This window comes from Delphinus delphis, chromosome 1 (genome assembly GCF_949987515.2).
Source record: "Delphinus delphis chromosome 1, mDelDel1.2, whole genome shotgun sequence".
In the NCBI taxonomy this organism is placed as follows: Eukaryota; Metazoa; Chordata; class Mammalia; order Artiodactyla; family Delphinidae; genus Delphinus; species Delphinus delphis.
In genome coordinates this window covers 135,661,622-135,682,721 of record NC_082683.1, presented here as the reverse complement: position 1 = coordinate 135,682,721, position 21,100 = coordinate 135,661,622, and the positions used below count along the sequence as shown (strand labels likewise).

Here is a 21,100-nt window from a genome sequence, read left to right as displayed (position 1 = left end):
CGAATCACCGTCTTTTTATCAAAACAAAATAGTTGATTACGATACGTTTGCATACTGTAACCACCGCATGTGTGATACACATTTAAATCAAGTTTCAACGCTGTTAACAAAGCCTTTGTCAACAGTGGGCAAGTGGGGGAAAGCTGAAGGGCTCTGTGGAATGAAGGAAATCACTAGAGGGGCTTATCTGGGAAGAGAAAGATTCCTTGGTGAGAGGTGAGCAGAGAGAAACAAGACCTAACCTTGGCGAGGGGGCGCTCGCCCAGGGTAGGAACCAGAGGTCAGGGTGAGCGGGAGGAGGGGATTAGCGCGGAACCGCCGCGACCCCAGGCTACCCTTACACCCCGACTCCCCCACCTGCGGCTCGCCCTCCCACCACCATTCCCCAGCCCCGACCGGCTGTGCCGTCCCTCCCGGTCCGCCGCCCGCATATCCGTTACTCCGGCGGCAGTGGGGCTGCGGGGGAGGGGAAGGTCAGCGGGGCCCGGAGGGGGCCGGCCGCGGCGGGGATGCCGCAGTGGCTCCCCGCCGCACCGGGTCAAAGTCCGCGGGGAAGCAGCAGGAGCGGAAGGCGGCGGTGGAGGTCGGGACTGGCGAGATGGTGGCCCCTCCGAGTCCTCCCACTACCCGGCCGCTGCCGGTACCTCATACTGGATGTATTGCTTCCTCCACTCGGGAGTGATGTGCGCGGAGAGGTGCTCGGCGAACTTCATCCTGCCGTCTCCCCCTCACTCCCACTCGGATCCAGCAGTTACAGGCGGCGGCGGCGGCGGCGGCAACAGCGACTCCGACTCCTCCCCACATGGGCCCCGGCGCGGCGCGGCGATGCGCTTCTCTCCTCCTCCGCCGCCGCCGAGGTCTCCTCAGAGCCGCCCTCCCGCCATCTTCCTCCTCCTCTCCATAGCCCCGCCCCGCCCCGCCCTCTATACGTCATCGCCATGGTAACCGCCTACGCGCACCGACGGAGGGGGCGGAGTAAGGGGCGGGCTTTGCGTACATTCCTCAAGGCTCCGCCCCTTCTGGGCCGGACGTGCTGAAGGCACCTCCCCTGACCTCTTACGTCTGGCGCCTGTGGGCCTTACAGCTGCTCTTTACCGCCAGCCTGGGAAGCAGCAGTGCTGTTATTGCAATTAATATTAATACTGTAGCAACAATAATCCACACAAGACGTTTATATTTTCAAAGATTTGTGCAGGGCTTCTGTGGTGGCGCAGTGGTTAAGAATCTGCCTGCCAATTCAGCAGACACATGTTCGAGCCCTGGTCCAGGAAAATCTCCAAAGCTCGGAGCAACTAAGCCAATGGGCGGCAACTACTGAGCCTGCGTGCCACAACTACTGAAGCCTATGCACCTAGAGCCTGTGCTCTGCAACAAGAGAAGCCACCACAATGAGAAGCCCACGCACCACAACGAAGAGTATCACCCGCTCGCCACAACTAGAGAAAGCAGCAACCAAGACAACCAAAAATAAATAAAATAAATAACTATATTAAAAAAAAAAAGATTTGTGCAAACGTTTTTCCATTTTGATATTTATTCTTCATAAAACCCTCAATGATGGATCAACATTAATCCAAACTGAGTAACTAAAATAGTTAAGGGCCACATGTATTTAAAGGAATCCTATTTTACATGCTCTAGGTGCTCAATAAATGCTTGTTGAATTTAATTAAAGACGTCAGTGCCAAGAATTGCATGCTGCTTCTGAATTTCAATGTAATTATCTAGTCCCGGGGCTACCAGAAAGGCCAGCAACAACACCTGGGCCCAAACCAGGATTGTGGGTACCAGCTGGACTTGTGACTTAGCTTCCTGGAGATTAGGAGTGGGGCTGAGAGGGTAACCAATGTTGGGAGGAAAGAGAATCCTCTAGAGTTACGGTTGGATCTCTACCCTCAGGGAGACCAGACATGGATCCAGCACCCAGGCTGACTGTCCTCGAGGAGAATGGAGAATGGATCACACACACAGCTTGGCACTACTTTGAGCATGGGAGTGATTGTCCTGGAGGACCTGATTTGGAACACTAACCAAGGTCCTTCCCTGAGTAGAGGAGCCCTGGATAATAATAACTAACATCTGTTAAGCACTCACTGTCCATGTAACAAACATTATTCTAAACCCCTTATACGTACAGTACCTTGTCCTTTAATTCTCACAATTTTGAGGATGTCCAAAGACTAGGGGACAACCATGACCGAGACAGTACTCTTAGTTATCAACATCTACTGTTGGCTTTTTTTTTTTTTCCATGTGTTTTTTCCCCTTTCCCCTTCCTCTTAATTCATGCCAGTAGGGATTCCACAATTATTTCCTCAGGACAGGGGTGATGCATGATGGAAAACAGGCATAGGCTATGAGTCTTTCTGACTTTTATTGTACAAAAAAGCCTCAACCTTGGGTGAAAGGGTAATCAGGGTCAAAAAAAGAAGAAGAATAGGAGAAGGAGTGAGGACTCCTCTCAGCTCAGCACTATACCCTGCTGCCCTCCATAACAATTCCCCTCTACTGGAGGTAAAGGTTGTCAGGAGAAAAAAGACAGCAAGAGAGGGCTAGGCTCCCAGGAAGGAGGCACAACCACAGAGAGATAATAACTGCATGGTGTGCCTAGGAAGACAGAACCAGGAGCAGCTGCAAAAGAGATTGTGGGCCTTTACCAAGTATAGACTAGAATGGTAGACTCTTTTTTTTTAATTGAAGTAGAGTTGATTTACAATGTTTCAGGTGTACAGCAAAGTGATTCACATGTAGACATAGAATCTTCTTTTTCAGATTCTTTTCCATTATAGGTTATAGTAAGCTATTGAATATAGTTCCCTGTGCTATACAGTAGGTCCTTGTTTATCTGTTTTATGTATAGTAGTGTGTATCTGTTAATCCCAAATCCCTAATTTATCCCTCCGCCTGTTTCCCCTTTGGTTATATAAGTTTGTTTTCTACGTCTGTGAGTCTGTTTCTGTTTTGTAAATAAGTTCCTTTGTATCATTTTTTTAGATTCTGCATATAAGTGACATCATATGGTATTTATCTTTCTCTGTCTGACTTACTTCACTTCGTATGATAATCTCTAGCTCCATCCATGTTGCTGCAAATGGCATTATTTCATTCTTTTTTATGGCTGAGTAATATTCCATTATACACACACACACACACACACACACACACACACACACACACCCCCCACATCTTTACTCATCTGTTGATGGACATTTAGGTTGCTTCCATGTCTCGATAATTGTAAATAGTGCTGCTGGGAACATTGGGGTGCATGTATCGTTTTAAATTATGGTTTTCTCCAGATATATGCCCAGGAGTGGGAAATGGTATTACAGGATCATATGGTAGCTCTATTTTTAGTTTTGTAAGGAACCTCCGTACTGTTCTCCATAGTGGCTGCACCAATTTACATTCCCACCAACAGTGTAGGAGGGTTCTCTTTACTCCACACCCTCTCCAGCAGTTATTATTTGTAGACTCTTTGATGATGGAAGAATGGTAGACTCTTGGCAGCAACTCCTGTAGACCGTGGCATCCAGCTCCCAACAGCACCATACCTTGGTACCTTAACTGTGCGCAAGATTCTGGAACCATGACTCAACCCAGAGAAGACAGGAAATCCTCAATACTATTACCAATAATTCTTAATTTTTCTTATGCTGGATCCAGAGCCCCAAGACTCAGTTGGGCCTGAAAATCTTAGTTTATCTACAGAATTAAATTTAATAATAAGTTTCCTATTCCTAGCATTACTTCAGATAGTTCATTGACAGAACAATCAAATACTTAGTATTTATTGAAAACCTACTTTCTACAGAGTACTGTGCTAAGGTACTAAGAATGATAATCTGAATAGTTTTAGTCTGAATCAGAAGTAACTCTTACACTTTCTTTTGTAAATAGGCAAATAACTCTTCATTCATCAAAATTTTACTGAACACTATGATATGCCAGTCATGCCACTTTGGGAATAAAGGACTGTTCAAAAATAGGGCTTCCCTGGTGATGCAGTGGTTAAGAATCCGCCAGCCAATGCAGGGGACACGGGTTCGAGCCCTGGTCCGGGAAGATCCCACATGCTGCAGAGCAACTAAGCCCCTGCGCCACAGCTACTGAGCCTACACTCTAGAGCCCGTGCTCTACAACAAGAGAAGCCACTGCAATGAGAAGCCTGTGCACCACAACCAATAGTAGCCCCCGCTCACCGCAACTAGAGAAAGCCCACGAGCAGCAACGAAGACCCAATGCAGCCAAAAATAAATAAGTAAATAAAGAAATTTATAAAAATAAATAAATAAATAAGACTGTATTTTCCTTGGACATCAAAATCCAGTCAGGTAGACAGGCAGATAGGCCAATATCTAGATTACAATGTGATATGCACTGTAACTGAGGTATCTACGAGGACACATTCAGCTGACTAGGAAGGGAAGGAGGGTATCCCAGAAAAAGTGGCTTTCAAATACAGTCTTAAACAACTATCTGACAGGGAGAAAGACACCTCCAAAGATCTCAAAGGCAAAAAGCAAAGAGAATTCAGGGCTGTTAGAGAATGGCAAGAAGTTGTCTGACCAGAATATCCTTTAAGGCAGCTAAATGTCCCTGCCTCAAAGAAACTGTCCCCATCCCCTTACCTCCCTTACCCATTCTGGCTCCCACATCCCCCGGTGCACTCTCCTCACTGTATTGTCAATAATAATTTGTGTCAGACTATGAGCTCCTTGAAGACAAATTGCTCTTTTCTCTCGTTTTCTCTAATTTAGCGTGGTGCCTGGCATTCAAGCATTCGATAAATGTTGATGAAGAAAAGAAAGAAGGAAGGAAAGAAGGGAATGAGAGAAGGAAAGAGGAAGGAAAGGACAGCCACATAGAGGGAAGTTGCAGGAAATAAAGTTAAGTTGGAATAAAATTGTAAAGGAATAGATCATGACAGCATAGGCAGTGCGGGATCTTTGAAGTCTATGCAGTGACTAACTCTGCCTTGGGAAAGCAGTGTAGTATGGCTTCCTGGTTTTGAACTATGGCTCTGGGAATAGACAGACCTGAATTAAAATCCCAACTCTGGCATTTATAGTGTGTGACTTTGGGCCAAGTACATTAGCGCTTAATGCCTCAGTTTCCTCATCTCTCAAATGGGAATAATAACACTTCCCTGACAGGTAGTTATGAAGATTAAATGAAATTCTGTACATAAAGCACTTAGCATAATGACTGACCTCTGGTTGACCACTCAGTAACTGGCAGCCCCTCGAAAACCTCTGTTAGCGGTGTGAAGAATGGACTAGAGTAGGGACAAACCAGTAACCAATTTACTAACAAGCACCTATGTAGCATTTACTCTGTGACAGACACTGTTCTAAATGCTTCACAAATACAAACTTATTTAATCCCCACAGAGACCCCAGGAGGTAGCTACTATCACTCATCTCATTTTAGATGTGAGTAAACTGAGACAGAGCAGTTAAGAATCTTGCTCAAGGTCAACCACTCAGCAAGTAGTAGAGCTGGGTTTGAACCCTGGCAATCCAGCTCCAGAGTCCTTACTCTTAACCACCATGTTATGTTGACTGTTGATGCAACAACCCAAGCCAGCCATAGTGATGGACAGAAAGGAGGTGTGATGTGTGACTCTAACCCTAGTGACTGGGTAGATGCTGCTGCCACGAACTGAGATAAGGACGTGGAGAGCAGGTTTGGGGCATTGTTGGATGTGTTAAATAGTTAGAATTTGTGAGACACACAGTACTCCAGTTGGAAATACTGATCTAGAGCTCTGGAAGAAGAAGGTAGCGCTGAAGGCCTGGGGAGCCATTCACCTTTAGATGATGATTAAGTCCTGGTAAGTCTGCCCAGGGAGAGAGTATACACTGAAATGCAAAGGGGTCCAAGGGAACATCCAGGTATGAGCCTGATAAAGAAGATGGGACAAGGAAAGAGGCTGGGGTGAGGCCAGAGTGGGCAGCAAAACAATAAGGAGAAGCAAGTGTCAAGGAAGCCATAAAACGAAAATTGTGTCAAGGAAGCAGTGGTCAACATTGTCAGATGTTATAGAGAGGTTGAGTAGGATGACTTCTAAGCCATTGGGTTTAGCAATTAAAGACTTACTAGTGACCTCAGAGAAAGTAGCTTCCATAGCATGAAGGGCTACAGAAGGCTGAGCAGTGTACAGCATTTGGTTTCTGTATATCCTAAATTGTCATTACTCTGTGTGCATGTTGTAGGACCATGAGTGAGAATTTACTAGTGTACTCAGCAGTTTATCTAGAAATTCACAAGTGCTGAGTCTGAACACTTTATATTTATCACATGTAATTCTAAGTTTGGGAACAGTTATACTTACCACAAAGTAACTCTTCTAAAACTTAGAATTATGTGTGATAAATATAAAGTCAAACTGTTGCTTGAGCAAATGAGGTTAGTGATCATGCTGAAAGGTGTAGAACTGACCTGCAGAGAGATCAAATCTTAAGCTACACTTCCCACTGAAGCTGAATAAGCTAAGATGGCCTAGCAGTGAAGATGATGTTCTCAGTAGAGCTCAGGCTTTGAATTATAGGAGGCCCAGTCTAACTATAAAATATGATAGGTTTATAGATCTAAAAGGGTTCAATAGATGGGCTTCAGGTGGCCCATAGCGCCCATAAAATTACATGCAAAACTTTGTGTGTTATTGGAATATTTTTCTGGAGAAAGGATCAACATCATTTCTCAAAAGTTTTCACAGCCTGAAAACATTTAAAACAATAGCACCAGGGGACTAAACACCCCTCTCTCCCCACCGAAAAAAAAAACTGACATAAAGAATTTATAAATGAAGTTTCAAATGATCCAATTCATTTATTTCTATAAATACCTTTATTTCAACACAATTTTGATTAAGTACACCTTGAGTTTTTTTTTTTTTTAAGGAGCGAGAAGTGTATTTTGCAAGTTACAAAAGAATATTATAATAGTCATTCATTCATTCAACAAATACTTACTGAGCAGCTACTACTATCACTGCTCTAGATAGAGCAGTGAATAAAACAAAGTCCTTGGCTTCCTGGAGCTTGCTGTCAAATGAGAGGATACAAACAATAAACAAGTATGCAGAGAGAAGTGCATGGAGAAAAGTAAAGCAGAGTAAGAGATAGAAAGATTGTTATGTAATCTTATATAGGGGAGTCAGGAAAGGCCTTACTGATGAGGTGATTTTTAATCAGAGTTCTGAAGGGAAGGAAGGAGAGAACTATGTAGATATGGGTTGAAGATGGGAGTTGGATAGGAGAGTAGGAATCAAAGCAGAGGAATCGGCAAGTGCAAAGGCCCTGAGGTTAAAATGTGCTGAGAAACAAAGATGCCAATGTGGTTAAAGAGTGTTTCAGGGAGACAGAAGGTCAGAGAGGTAGTCAGGAGCCAAATTGCTTAGGGCCTGAGAAGGCTTAGGGCCAAGATAAAGACTTGGGCTCTGAGTGAATTGAGGACATTGGAGATTCTTTTGTTTCTTTTGTTTTGAGTTTGTGTGTTTGTTTGTTTTCCTTTACATGTAGTAATAACCACCTTTTTTTCATGCATTTCTAAAAATCGTGGTAAAATATACAGAACATAAAATTTTCCATTTTAACCATATTTTAAGTGTACAATCCAGTGTCATTAAATTCATTCACAATATTGTACAACCATCATCACTATCTATTTCCAGAACATTTGCATAATCCCAAATGGAAACTCTATACCCATTAAATAATAATTCCTATTCCACCCTCCCTCCAGCCCCTGGTAAATTCTATTTTACTTTCTGTCTCTGAATTTTCCTATTCTAAGTACCTCGTATATGTGGAATCATACAATATTTGTCCTTCTGTGTTTGGCTTATTTCTCTTAGCATAATCTCTTCAGGGTTCATCCATGTTGTAGCATGCATCAGCACTTCATTTTTAAGTCTGAATAATATTCCATCGTTACCATTTGTTAGTTGTAAACAAAATATACCATTCACCTGTTGATGGACATTAGGGTTTCCACCTTTTGACTATTCTGAATAATGCTGCTGTGATCACTGGTGTACAAGTATAACTTGAATCCTTGCTTTAAATTCTTTGGGGCATATATGTAGCAGTGGAATTGCTGAATCATGTGGTAATTCTATGTTTAACTTTATGAGGAAATGTAGGGTTTTGAGTGACATCATCAATCAGATAAATTATATATATTTTTTGCTGTGTGAAAAACAGTCTTCAGAGGAGAAGAAGAAAAAGCAAGGTGGGTAAGTTTCCTAGGGCTGTTTTAACAAATTACCACAAACTGGGTGACTTAAAACAACAGAAAATTATTCTCTCACAGTACTTGAAGTTAGAAGTCCAGAATCAAGGTTTCAGCAGGCTTACTCTCTGTCAGCAGCTCTTAAACCTGGTGAATCTCTTCTGTGCCTTTCTTCTCGTTTCTACTGTGGCTGGCAATCCTTGGTGTTCATTGGCTTGCAACCACTTAACTCCAGTCTCTGCCTCCATCATCAAATGATGTTCTCCCAATGTGTCTCTGACTCTTCACAGAGCTGTTCGCCCTCCTTGTGTCTGTTTTCTTTTCTTATGAGGACAACGGTCTTATTGGATTAGGGTCCACCCTAATTGAATTATGACCTCATCATAAATTGATTACATCTGAAAAGACCCTATTTCCAAATAAGAACACATTCACATGTACTGGGGGGTTAGAATTTCAACATATCTTTTTTGGGGGGACACAAGTCAACCCACAACATGGGAACACTGGTAAAGATGGTATTGTAATAACCCAAGGGACATAGGATGGCGATTTGGATCAGGAGGTTAGCGTTGGAGAGGATGAGGAGTGGTTGGAACTGAATGTATTTTGAAGATAGAGTCAACAGGATTTACTGGTGGTTTAAATGTGGGATGTGAGCAAAAAAGAGGCATCAAGGATGACTCCAAGGTCTTCTGCCTGAGTAATTAGAATGGGATTGGGGGATATTGCCGAAGAAGCAGGGTTGGGGGTGGAGGGTGAAACTCAAAAGTTCAGTTCGGGGTGTGCTATGCCTGTCAGGCACAGAGGTGGAAATGTCCAATAGGCAATTTAGAGTTTGGAGGTCATCAGAGAGGCCCTGGGTCAAGATATAAGTTTGTGAGTCAACAGAATAAAAATGATATGCAGAACAACCCATGGGATTGCCCAGAAAATGAGTGTAGATAGAAAAGAGAAGAGATCTAAAGACAGATGCCTGGGATACTCCAATGCGTAAACGCTGGGAAGGTGAGGAGGAAGCCACAAAGGAAACTGACAAGAAGAAATTAGGCTGAGAAGAAGCCAATACAGTGAGAATTGATCATTCTTTCAGGAAATGTTTCTATAAAGGGGGATAGAGTAATAAGGTAATAGTTGAATTGGAATATGATAACAGAGGGGGTTTTTTAATGGGAGAAATAACAGTAAGATAACAGCATGTATGTATTCTGGTGGAGGTGATTCAGCGTAGAAAGAAAAATGATTATACAGGAAAGAAAGTGCACATAAATTTTCTGTGTAAAACCAGACATAAAATACACATACTTGATAGTGATACAGGTTCAAGAAAGATGTTCAGAATGGTTACCTCTGGGTTAGAGATTTCAAGGGATTTTTACTCGTATTTTTCTATGTTGCTTTCAATTTTTACAAAGTGTATTTATCAAACCTACAAAAACAGTAAGTGTTCTGTTTAAATAATTCCAGAACAAGTGATGTCCAATGAGTACAAAAAAGTATCTCTGCAACATTTGATACTGCAAGCCACAAGAAAGAAACCAGTGGACTGAGAGATAGAGAAAATCCACGGGATGAAAACTCAAGCAAGGGCCCAGAGAAAGCAGAAGAGTGTAGACAAAGGATGAAAGGGAGGAGACACTTGACATCATTTGAGACTTGGGGTTGGGGGTGATAGTAATGATTGGGGTAGACATACATAACTTTGTAGTTGGAGGGGAAGGAATTGTCTCTAAGGAGACAAGTTCATTTGCTTGGGAAAATGGGAGCAGAGTTGGACAAGAGGTATGCAAGTAGCACTGAGTATAGAAACTATTCACTTGCAACAGAATCAACTAGAAAGATTTTGTCAGATTTTCCAGCAGTGTTCAGCAGTCTAGGAGCAGGAATTGAAGGAAAGGACAGTTCCAAGGTTAGGAATTGCAGAAAACATCTTAGGACAAGGAGATAAAGATACTGAGGTACAAATGGAAACAAAGTAACAACAACCAAGATTTGTTGTATTTCACATGCATTATTTAATTCAATCCTCATAGCAATGGATAAGGATTAAAAGTACATTAGGTTAAAAAAAAGTATATTAGGTTAAAACATAGCAAAGGATAACAGTAAAAAAGGGATATTTTTCATTGTACAGATGAGAAAACTGAGGTTTGGAAGGTATGGCCGATTTGTTGCCAGGTTTGGGAGCTACCTTCCTAGATGGTGGGATCCCCCCATCCCTTAGGACTTGATAAGAGGCAAGACCCCAGCTCCCACTAGGTGTAAAGTGGGCAGATATCCCTATCCCGGCTCTTTGGCAGGAAGTATGTGGCTCATGTTTGTCCAAACAGATGCTTCTGCCAGGAATATAGTCTCATGTGGAAGTAATCAAAGACATGGCAACAGGTGGAGCATATTCTCAGAGGCTGCAGCAGATTTCAAGTCTAGCAGTGAAAACGGCATCAAGCTTCCAAAAACTGGACTGTCAAACGCAGCGTCCTGACCTGATTGTTTCTCTGGCGTGACTTCTGTTCTGTTCTCGGCTATAAGCTTTTCTTGGCTTCTGCCTTTTTCTTAGACTCGTTTACAAGCCTTCATATAGATAATGTGAGCAACCCAAAACAATCCAATAAAATCTATTTCTGTTTAAGTTAACCGGAGTCAGATTTTCCTGTTTATAACCAAGCACCCTGGATGGGTCATAGGGATTAAGAACTTTGCCTGCCGCTGTTGCCAAGGAGGTACTCAATAATCAGATACATATAAGAATTTTTATGAATGGGGCTTGTTTAATGGGCTCATGGATCAAATGGTCATCGTAGCAGGGATGGAGGATACGCAGGGGCTCAAAAATATTGTCTTTCCCTCACCAAGGCTGATCTGTCAACTGCTTATAGGGAACAACACTGAGTCCCTAATATAATTTGGGATGAGTCCCATATTTGGAGTAGAGATAGACCAGTCAAATACCTGGTGCAAGACTGATTACATTGATCTTTTTCCATCATGGGAGTTGGGGACAGAGGAATTCATTTATTCTCACTAGAGTAAGTAATAATTCTAGATATGGATTTGTCTTTTCTGCCAGCTATGTTTTTGCCAGCAATACCGTCTGTGAACATTTTTATTTACTGTCACAGTGTCCCATTTAATATTGCTTCTACGAAAGAAAGAAGTGAGAGAAAGGAAAGATGTCTATGGATTTCACTGGTCTCTCCACGTATCCCATCACCTATAAGCACATGCCCTTACAGAATGGTATTATAACCTATTAAAGACTCCGTTGTGGTACCAGCTAGGAGACACCACGCTGAGTAGTTGGAGTGCTGTGCTATAGAATGAGATAATGTTCTAACCAGTAGCCAATATATGTTGCTGCTTCTCCCAGCCAGACATGAGTCCAGAAACCAAGGAGTGGAATGATATCACTTCTCATTATTACATATAAGAACCCAGTCAAAAAGTTTTTGTATCAGTTTCTCATAATGCTTGGCTCTCTGCTGGTTTCGAAGGCTTAAAACCCAGAAAAAAATTGCTTCCACCCGAAGACTCAACAATGATTCCATTAAAGGAGAAGTTGAGATAACCGTTTGACCTATATGGGCTCTTCATGATGTTAAAAGATCAGGGCTTCCTGTATTGCTGGAATGATTGGTCCTGATTTTCACAAAGAACCAAGAGTTCCCATACAAATGAAATGGATGGGTAGGAGGGTAGGAGTGGGTCTAAAACCAAGGGTAACCTTCATGGTAACCCCTTGTGTTGTTCTGTCCAGTGATAAAAGTTAATTGAAGATGTACCAGCCCAATACAGGCAAGATCACCAACGGTTCAGACCCTTAGAATGAAAGTTTAAGTTACCCCATCAGATAAAGTAGCATGACTAGCTGAGGTGCTAGCTGAAGATTAAAAAGAAAAGAAAGAAAAGAAAAGAACATGAGAGGGGAGTGGAAGAAAGTTATAAATACCAACTATGGGCTTGGGACCAGATGCAGAAATAAGGTCTGTACTAGCTACCCTGTTTTCTTCCTGGCTTTGTAATGCATGTAGTAACCAATTTTCTTTGCTTACTCTTTCCTTTTTCTCTAGTATTTCATATGGCTGTGTGAGGTGGCGAACTTTATAAGTTAGACCTTGAGTCAGAGGATATGAAGGTGGTATTGTGACCAAACTAGAAGAGGAATGAACATCACCTTGGAGCCAGGAGTTCCTCTAGGGCATTCCTGATTTTCAGACAGCCCACTCCTCCAGGCCTTTCAATGACACTAGTTCCCTGGATTCAGTCCATCCTGACTAAAACTGCACCAGTGGCTTTCTGTTATCTGTACTTAAGCGCTGACCAAAAAGCAAAACAAACAACACTGCAAAGAATGAAAAAATATAAGCAATGTTTATATTGTTATGGAATCAAAATGATTATGGAATAGTGCTTTAGATTATTTGTTTTGGTTACTTAAAAGAGCTTTTTCATTTCTATTCAGGCTATAAAAATTGCTTTAGGCCACAGTGTAGCTCACTTTGACATGGCTTTGTCTTTTTATGAGTCTCACAGATGTCTTGATCAAGGAGAAGAATTGCTGTTTTCTGCCAACACTTACATCTTTAAAGTCAGAGAAATAACCTTTCCGAGAGTGCAGCTGGTTCCTGAGGGACGGGAACCACTCCTATCTTATTCACTTGTAATGGCACTTAACACAGTAGCCTCCACAAAGTAATATAAATTGATTCTTTAATATATGCTTCCACCCACCCACCCAGGAGTGATAAGCATGACAATTTTGGGGTCCATGCAGATCCATTCTTATTATAAAAACATGTCATTAGAATCTAGGCTCTTTCCCGAACACCTGGAATAGTTGAAAACTTAAGCTAGAATCAGAGACTTGTAAGCAAGGGGTGATATATTCAGAAAAGTGAGAAACCTGAAGCATTCAGGGATTGGGGAGTCTTGTTATCATGTATACCAAAAGTCCTACTGGAGTACATAAGAGTCTTTTGGTATTCTGTTCAGTTACCAGTACCTCCAATCAAAAAATTCCCAACCTCAAGGAAGTTTGATTTTCATTGTGTTTTTTCTTAATTATCAAATTAATACCCACTAATCATAGAGAATTTAGAAAGCACAGAAAGGTAAAGAAGCAGAAAAAAAGATCACCCCATCTCATCACCCAGGAGAAACTACTATCAACATGTATATTACTTTTTTTCTTTTTAAGTTAGCATAGTTGAGAGGTTAGAGAAAGTGAGAGGTGGAGCAGAAATGTATCCCTCTCCTGTAACTCTTTAGTGTCCCTGACATCAGGGTACCTGTCCCTGAGGCATGCTCCACAAGCTACCCAAAACCTCTGAATTGGCCATTAAAACAAAGAGATGTTGGGCTTCCCTGGTGGCACAGTGGTTGAGAGTCCGCCTGCCGATGCAGGGGACATGGGTTCATGCCCCAGTCCGGGAGGATCCCACATGCCACGGAGCGGCTGGGCCCGTGAGCCATGGCCGCTGAGCCTGCGCGTCTGGAGCCTGTGCTCCGCAACGGGAGAGGCCACAACGGTGAGAGGCCCGCGTACCGCAAAAACAAAAACAAAAAAAACAAAGAGATGTTTTGTCTTGACTCAGAGGGAAGGGGTTACTCTCTGTGTGACAGATTGATATTAAGAAAAACCAGTTAGGGAAGCCCAGCATGTTCCTCCCACCAGTTGACAGTACATTTCATCTCATGTGTTTCCAGCTGTCTTCTGAGAGCCAGGATCTGGGTGGAAGGAGGGCAAAGAGGGCCGTGAGAAGCACCAGTTAGATCTGAGGAGATAGGGTGTGTCTGTAGAAAGCTCAGTATGTCAGTATGATTGGAAGTGGGCAAGGAGTAAGATTTGGATGTCTGTTGGGCAGATTTATTTCGAAGAAACTCTTATGGGCTCCTGCTAGTGAATGTCAAGGAAAAAGCAAAATGGGGGAGGAGACACAAAGCAGGACACTGCCTACCGCATTAAGAAAAACATTCATCATTTCCTGCTCCTGCTCTTTGTATATCTCTGAAAGCTGGCTTCTGACAACGGCCTTTAAAAAAAAAAAAAAACACAAAACCAACTTTCATTTGTTCACTTCCTGAAATCCTGAAATGAAACGCACAGCCCCAGGCAAAGCATGCACTAAAATGAAAGTCAATTTTTCTATCTCCTAGTGAATTGGAGGTTTGGGTCTTGTTCAATGGTATATTCCCTGAAATGCACCCGGACAGATTTTCAGTGGTGACTCCAGTGCTGAGCAGATGATTAACTTGGACTAGGACCTAAATAATTTGGACTTGGACTAGGACCTAAATAATTCAGCGATCTATACTGGTTAAAGCTTCTTCTTCATACTGCCCTAAAAAGAAATTTGTTAATTCTATCTCCAAAATATCTCCTGAATCAGTTCACTTCTTCCTGTCTCCAGAGCACTGGTCAACATATTCTCGCACCTTAACTGTAATATTTAATAGCTTCCTAGCTGGTCTCCCCTTCTGGCCCTACTCCACTGTCCACACAACAGTCAGAGCAATCTTTCAAAACATAATCCCATCACGCCTTTTTCTTGCTTCAAACCCTTCAATGTGGGACTTCCCTGGTGGCACAGTGGTTAAGAATCTGCCAGCCAATGCAGGGAACACGGGTTCGAGCTCTGGTCCAGGAAGATCCCACATGCTGCGGAGCAACTAAGCCTGTGCGCCACAACTACTGAGGCTGTGCTCTAGAGCCCGGGAGCCACAACTACTGAGCCCGCGTGCCACAACTACTGAAGCCCGCAGCGCCTAGAGCCCGTGCTCCGCAACAAGAGAAGCCACCGCAATGAGAAGCCCGCGCATCGCAACAAAGAGTAGCCCCTGCTCGCCGCAACTAGAGAAAGCCCACATGCAGCAACAAAGACCCAACGCAGCGAAAAAAAAAACCTTCAATGCTTCCCATGGCATATATGATAGACTCCAGAATCCTTACCATGGCCATACAGGATCTGTCCTTGACCTTCCTCTCCTTCATCTGGTCTCACTTTCTTCCTAATTCACTGTGCTCCAGCTTCACTAGTCTTTTTTTCAGTTTCTTTGAGGCACCAAGCTCTTTTCTACCTTAGAGCCTTTCCATGTTCTATCCTGCATGAGATATTTTCCTCCCTTCTCACTCATCCTTTGAACTTCAGCTTAAAGGTTGAAATGAACTTCAACTTCATTGACCATCCACACCCAATCTAATTTAGGTTCTTCCTCTATACATAGTACCCCATACATTTCCTTTACAGTTCTTATTAAAATTTGTGAATATATATATTTAGTTGTAAGATTTTTAAGATCCAGTTTCCCCAACAGATGGTAGATTCTAAGAAGATAGAGATTATGTGTGTTTTGCTCTGCTGTATCCCCTAGTGCCTGGCACAGTATCTGACACGTAGTAGATGCTCAGGACTTCTGGAATGAATGATTTTACATCATTTGGGTTTGAAGAATTTAAAATAATAATTACTGAAAAGATAATTTCCTTGTGTTTGTTTTTTGCTAATGCAGGACACATAAGAAATACACAACAAATATTTGGTGATTGATTAATTGACTAACTAACTTTGGATTGATATTTTGGTAGGGAAGAAAGGTATCACACCTGGAGACAGGCTAGAATCAAAGACACCCAGATATAATTACAGTCAACCCTTTTCTTACTGTGGTGAAAGTGAAAACTGTTAAAGTGAAGATTAGGTACAAACATTTATAATTACTTTAATGATAGGGCCTCTTAAAAAAAAAAAAGAAATCAAGATGTACTAGAGCTGAATATTACTGGGCGTGGTTGTGTTATCTGTAGGGAGAGGCTGTGATTGGCTGTAACGGGCTGAGGACTGAAATCAAACATCTTGCTGGATTCAGTAGGCTTGGAAAGAGGAGGAGAGTACAGACTAAATGTGGAGTGTATGCAGAAAGCCCTTTCTCGTAGGGTAAAAGATATATTTCAAACCTTGAGCAGCAGATACAGCCAACAGCCCAACCTCACGGTTACCGATGCTAAGCATCATGGTGTGGATAAATTTTTGTATAAAATTAGTTTAAATATATATCATAGGGAGCCACGGTCTTGGCTTGAGAAACTAAGCTGCATTCACTCTCGGATTTATGTTGATATGTCCAGGCATGTCTGACTTAGCAGAGGTTTTATTTGTACCAAAGGGCATCATAGCAGTCATTGGACCAGTAGAAGAGAGAGGTGAAGCTCACAAATTTAGTTCAAGGACTCTAGTTCAAGGTCAGTGTCAGTGAGAAGGATGATTAAATCCCAGACAGCATCTGTCACTGTGATTGTCCTCCAGCCCAGTTGAGCTTAGGGAGCAGGACCTGCAGAGGGATGGACAAAAGCAAGGCATAAGGTAGTACAGTCTACAAACAGTGCCAGGGGAGGTACAGTCAGGAGTCAGGTCACAATGTGGGACATGTGAGGACTCAGAACGGACATAGGAGACCAACCTACAGCTGGATCAGAGAGGGCATGGGACAGGACACCAGACTGCAGTGGCATCAAGGGGACGCTGGCACCTTCAGTGGGCATTGTCCCTCTGGTGCTTCTTTGCAGGTTTGGAAGTATTTTGCAGAAGCATACTGACCTTGGTGGCAACATGAGAGACGTCACTGGATCAAACCAAAACAGGAGAGGAGAAAAATGTGTGAAAACAAAGAATACAAGATCATGACCACCCAGGGGCACCCATGGGCCCTTTCAGAGCTACTTGGAAGGAATTTGTTATGAGTTGAATTGTGTCCTCTAGAAAACCATGCTAGCGTCCTGTCCTCCACTACCTCCTCAGAATGTGACCTTATCGGCAATAGGGTCACTGGAGATATAACCAAGTCAAGATATGGTCCTTTGGGTGGGCTCTAATCCAATATGACTGGTGTCCTTATAAGAAAAGGAAAATGCTAGGTGAAGACACAGACATACCAGGAGAATGCCAAGGGACGAAGAAGCGGAGATTGGAGGGATGCAGCAGCAGACCAAGGGAGGCCAAGTATTGACGGCCGCCATCAGAAGCTAGGAAGAGGCAAGGAAGGATTCTCCCTTACGGGTTTCAGAGGGAGCGTGACCCTGCCAACACCTTGATTTTGGACTTCTAGCCTCCAGAACAGTGAGACAATAAATTTCTGTTGTTTTAAGCCACTGGGGAGTGGTACTTTGTTACAGCAGCCCTAGGAAATTGATACAGAATTTGAGGAAAGGAGTTTTTCAGAGTGAATAAGACAGTCAAAGAAAGAGACATTGTTTCATTGCTGTTATTTTGACCCTAATTTTCCCCATAGATTTGTGAGGCCAGAGAAACACAATTATACAGGACAATTATATAAATAACATGCCAAACAGCTAAGCTTTTAATTGCTGACTTCAATTTAGTCAGTTAACGTGCCATGATTTAGCACATTTCATGCAACTCTAAGACATGCCTGCATCTAATTAAATAAACTAATGTATGTAAAGCTCTTAAAACAGCACCTGGCACCTAGTAAACCTTCATAAATGTTAGACAAGATTATTATCATCATCTGATCATCCTGATCCTAGAACTTTCAACTGTTCATGTCTCCTCTGCATCTGAGAGCTGCCGAAAACTTCTGAGAAAACCTCACACCTAGGCAGTCGGGCACCAATGAAAATTAAACACCACCAAACTCACCGGAGTCCCTTACCCTGCCTTGGTTTCCCTAGTTAATGCTCTTTCTCATTCTCTGCAACTTGTATTTCAAATCATACTTCCTCAGACCTCCACCACCCTCCATTTCTCCTCAGTTCTTACCACCAAACCTATGAACCCACGTGTATCCATAGCTATCCTGGACTTGTCCCTGTTATTTGCACATAAGTGGTACCCTGGTTGCTTTCTGGTCCAGGTGATCATTCTTCATTCTTCCCTCTTCCTAATTTACACTTTCAGTGTGTAACTCAGTGTTGTTCATTCTGCCTCCTAGGTATCTTGCCAATCCACACACTTTGGTTTATCTCCATGGCCACCAGCTTGGCTCAGATAAGCTGATTGTGTCATTGTCCTGCTTAAATCCTCTCAATGACTTTCTACTCCTCTCACATCAAGAAAGTCCTTCACATGTTTACCAGACCTCCCCATGCCCCAGTCCCTCTTAATCCAAGCTCTATCAGTTTTTCTAACCTCCCCTCTTTCTGTATTTACACTGTATGCTCCAGGTTAGAGAGTAATTCAAAATACCTTCACTTCCTTGTTAAAATGACTAACACTTACCTGCTCACTATGTGCTGGGCACACAGCAACTCATTTGTCGGGACAACAAAACTATCAGCTTAATACTGTTACTATCCCCATTTAAAGATAAGGAAATAGGGGGCTTCCCTGGTGGCACCGTGGATAAGAATCTGCCTGCTAATGCCGGGGACACGGGTTCAATCCCTGGTCCGGGAAGATCCCACATGCCGCAGAGCAACTAAGCCTGTGCGCTACAACCACTGAGCCTGTGCTCTAGAGCCCGCGAGCCACAACTACTGAAGCCCACGTGCCTAGAGCCCGTGCTCCGCAACAAGAGAAGCCACTGCAATGAGAAGCCTGTGCACCAGAATGAAGAGTAGCCCCCGCTCACTGCAGCTAGAGAAAGCCCGCGTGCAGCAACGAAGACCCAACACAGCCAAAAATAAATAAAATAAGAATTTTTAAAAATAAATTTTAAAAAAAGAAAGAAAACTGTTAAAAACCAAATAAAGATAAGGAAATAGAGGCATGGAAGTTAAGTAACTTGCCCAAAGTTACAATGAAAGTAAGTGGTAAGTCAGGGTTGGAACCAGGAATATTGGCTGTGCAGTCCACACCACTGTGCCATTCTCTGACCTTGTTCCCACTCCTTCAGACTCTTCCCTCAGCCCCAGCATTCATCTTCATCCTCTTAATTTGGCCGATTCTGACAATGTCTTCATTTCTCAGGGTAAACATCCATTCCTGAGGGTCAAACCTCCTCGCTCCATGTCGTCATGTCTTCCGATCTTTCCATTCTTGTTATTATTTAACACCTGTCTCATCTGCTAGACTATAAGCTCTGTAGGGACAGGAACATGTCTACTTTATTCACAGCCACACCCTCACCACTTAGCTTATGCCTGACGTATAGCAGGTGTGCACTAAGTATTTCTTGACTGAATAAAAGAATGAACAGTTACTAGTCACCATGAAAAATCTATGTATATAGAACACATAACACAGTACCTGGCACATTGCATGGACTTGATAAGTATTTGACACTGTGTTCAGGAAATGGTAAGGAGTCTGGTTTGACTAGTGTGTGAAGGGTGTGAAGAGAGGTTTTGGCGAATGGTTCAAGCCTGTTTAGTGAGCCAGAGGAGGAGAGAATTGCATGATGGAAGGGGTTATCAGTATGTAATCTTGTAAAGGTAAATCTTAGCATTTCAAAATCCCTCCTTCCCAGCCCAGGATGATTTTTGATTTTTCTTCTAACCACATCACCCAATCTCCCTATGACAGACTTCAGCAAAATGTGATTGGTGGGCTCTTGGGACTTTGGCAGGATCAGAAGCGTGCACTAATGACCCAGGTGAAAACAAAGAGCCGCTGTGCATCTGTGTAACACAAACAGCTACCTCCTCCCTACTAGGAAAAGGTCTATCTCAAATTCTAATCTCTATGAGCACAATTGAAGATTTCCTATGCCTATCTCCTTTGGAAAAAGTAAATAATTTATTAACCTCAAAAGGCTTCCTGGAACACTGGGTTAATCCCTTTAAAGGGATACATCTGGACACCCTAACTTCATTACAATTCTAGACTTGAATGCTACCGGGTATGTTTTGTTCTTCCCCAAACTGAGTGGTGCCAGGGAGTCTAGAGACAAGCAGTCAGCAAGCCAGGTTCAAATCATTGTCTCTTTGAGGCTGTGTTTTGGCAGCCACAGCAACAGTAGGTTCAGCCTTCAAGGAGCAGTAAACTTCTCGTCACCCTTCAGTGACCCTCAACGGGAAAACTGGAACCAAAAGGGGATGACTTCCAGGGAAAACAGCTGATCCACCCACCACCTGTACAAACATGCACCTAACTGGCCTGACATGAGAGTCCTTGGGGAAGGGCTTTGGTAAACCAGAGGAATTGCCAACATGTGAAATCAAGCCTCCGTGCTCTGCACATGCCAGCACCACAAAAGATCGTGCTGTCAGAAACCACCCGCATTACAGAGCTACTTTATTCCAAATCATTTTGCTAAATCACATCCCCACCAACTACAGGCCAGCGACTGTACGGGACTCTTGTCATGGGATCAGTGTCTCTGGCCCTATTTTCACACCACAGGAGACATCTATCCTTTTACAACATTCAGGTCTATGGCAAGCTGTTAATTATATTTGCCGTGAAGAACCAGTAATGAAGGGATATTTCGTGGCCTTTGACAGAAACCTCAGACTCAGCAACCAAGGAACTGAAAGCCCTGACCTCAAGGCAGTCTCCACACCGGCCTCCTGCCTGATGCATATTTCAAAGTTTGCCAGGTTTTAAAGCGTGGATTACCTTTGCAAATGAAAAATTGAACAAGCAAAAGCATTTAGTGGCGTGTTATTCCAGTTACAATGATTTTGGAAAGGCTGCTTTGTTTAACCCTAGGCAGAATTTCAAATGAACATAGAAATAAATATCCATTTGTTTCATTATTTTCTGTTTATTCTACCAGGATTTAAAATATAGTATATATTGATCCCAAATAAGGTTTCTTGCCATTGTAACATGCATATATCAACCTACTGAAAAAATTATGCATATTGATAAAGTATTTAATAGTTTTAGGGGCATTCAATATCCAGCCACCCAAAAGATAGGTTGTTTATTTGTTTAGAGGATTTTGCATGGTAGTGAAATTTTGA

At 42.8% G+C, this 21,100-nt stretch overlaps 1 protein-coding gene across 1 annotated transcript in view; it reads right to left on the bottom strand.

Moving 5' to 3' along the window:
* XPR1 (xenotropic and polytropic retrovirus receptor 1) overlaps nucleotides 1-905 on the bottom strand; it is a 199,241-nt gene extending 198,336 nt beyond the window's left edge. The window contains exon 1 of the mRNA XM_060034998.1: nucleotides 645-905. Within this exon, the coding sequence (XP_059890981.1) occupies nucleotides 645-713 (69 nt within the window). The 5' untranslated portion in view covers nucleotides 714-905. The remainder of the gene's footprint in view (nucleotides 1-644) is intronic.
* Between the last annotated feature and the right edge of the window lie 20,195 nt (nucleotides 906-21,100).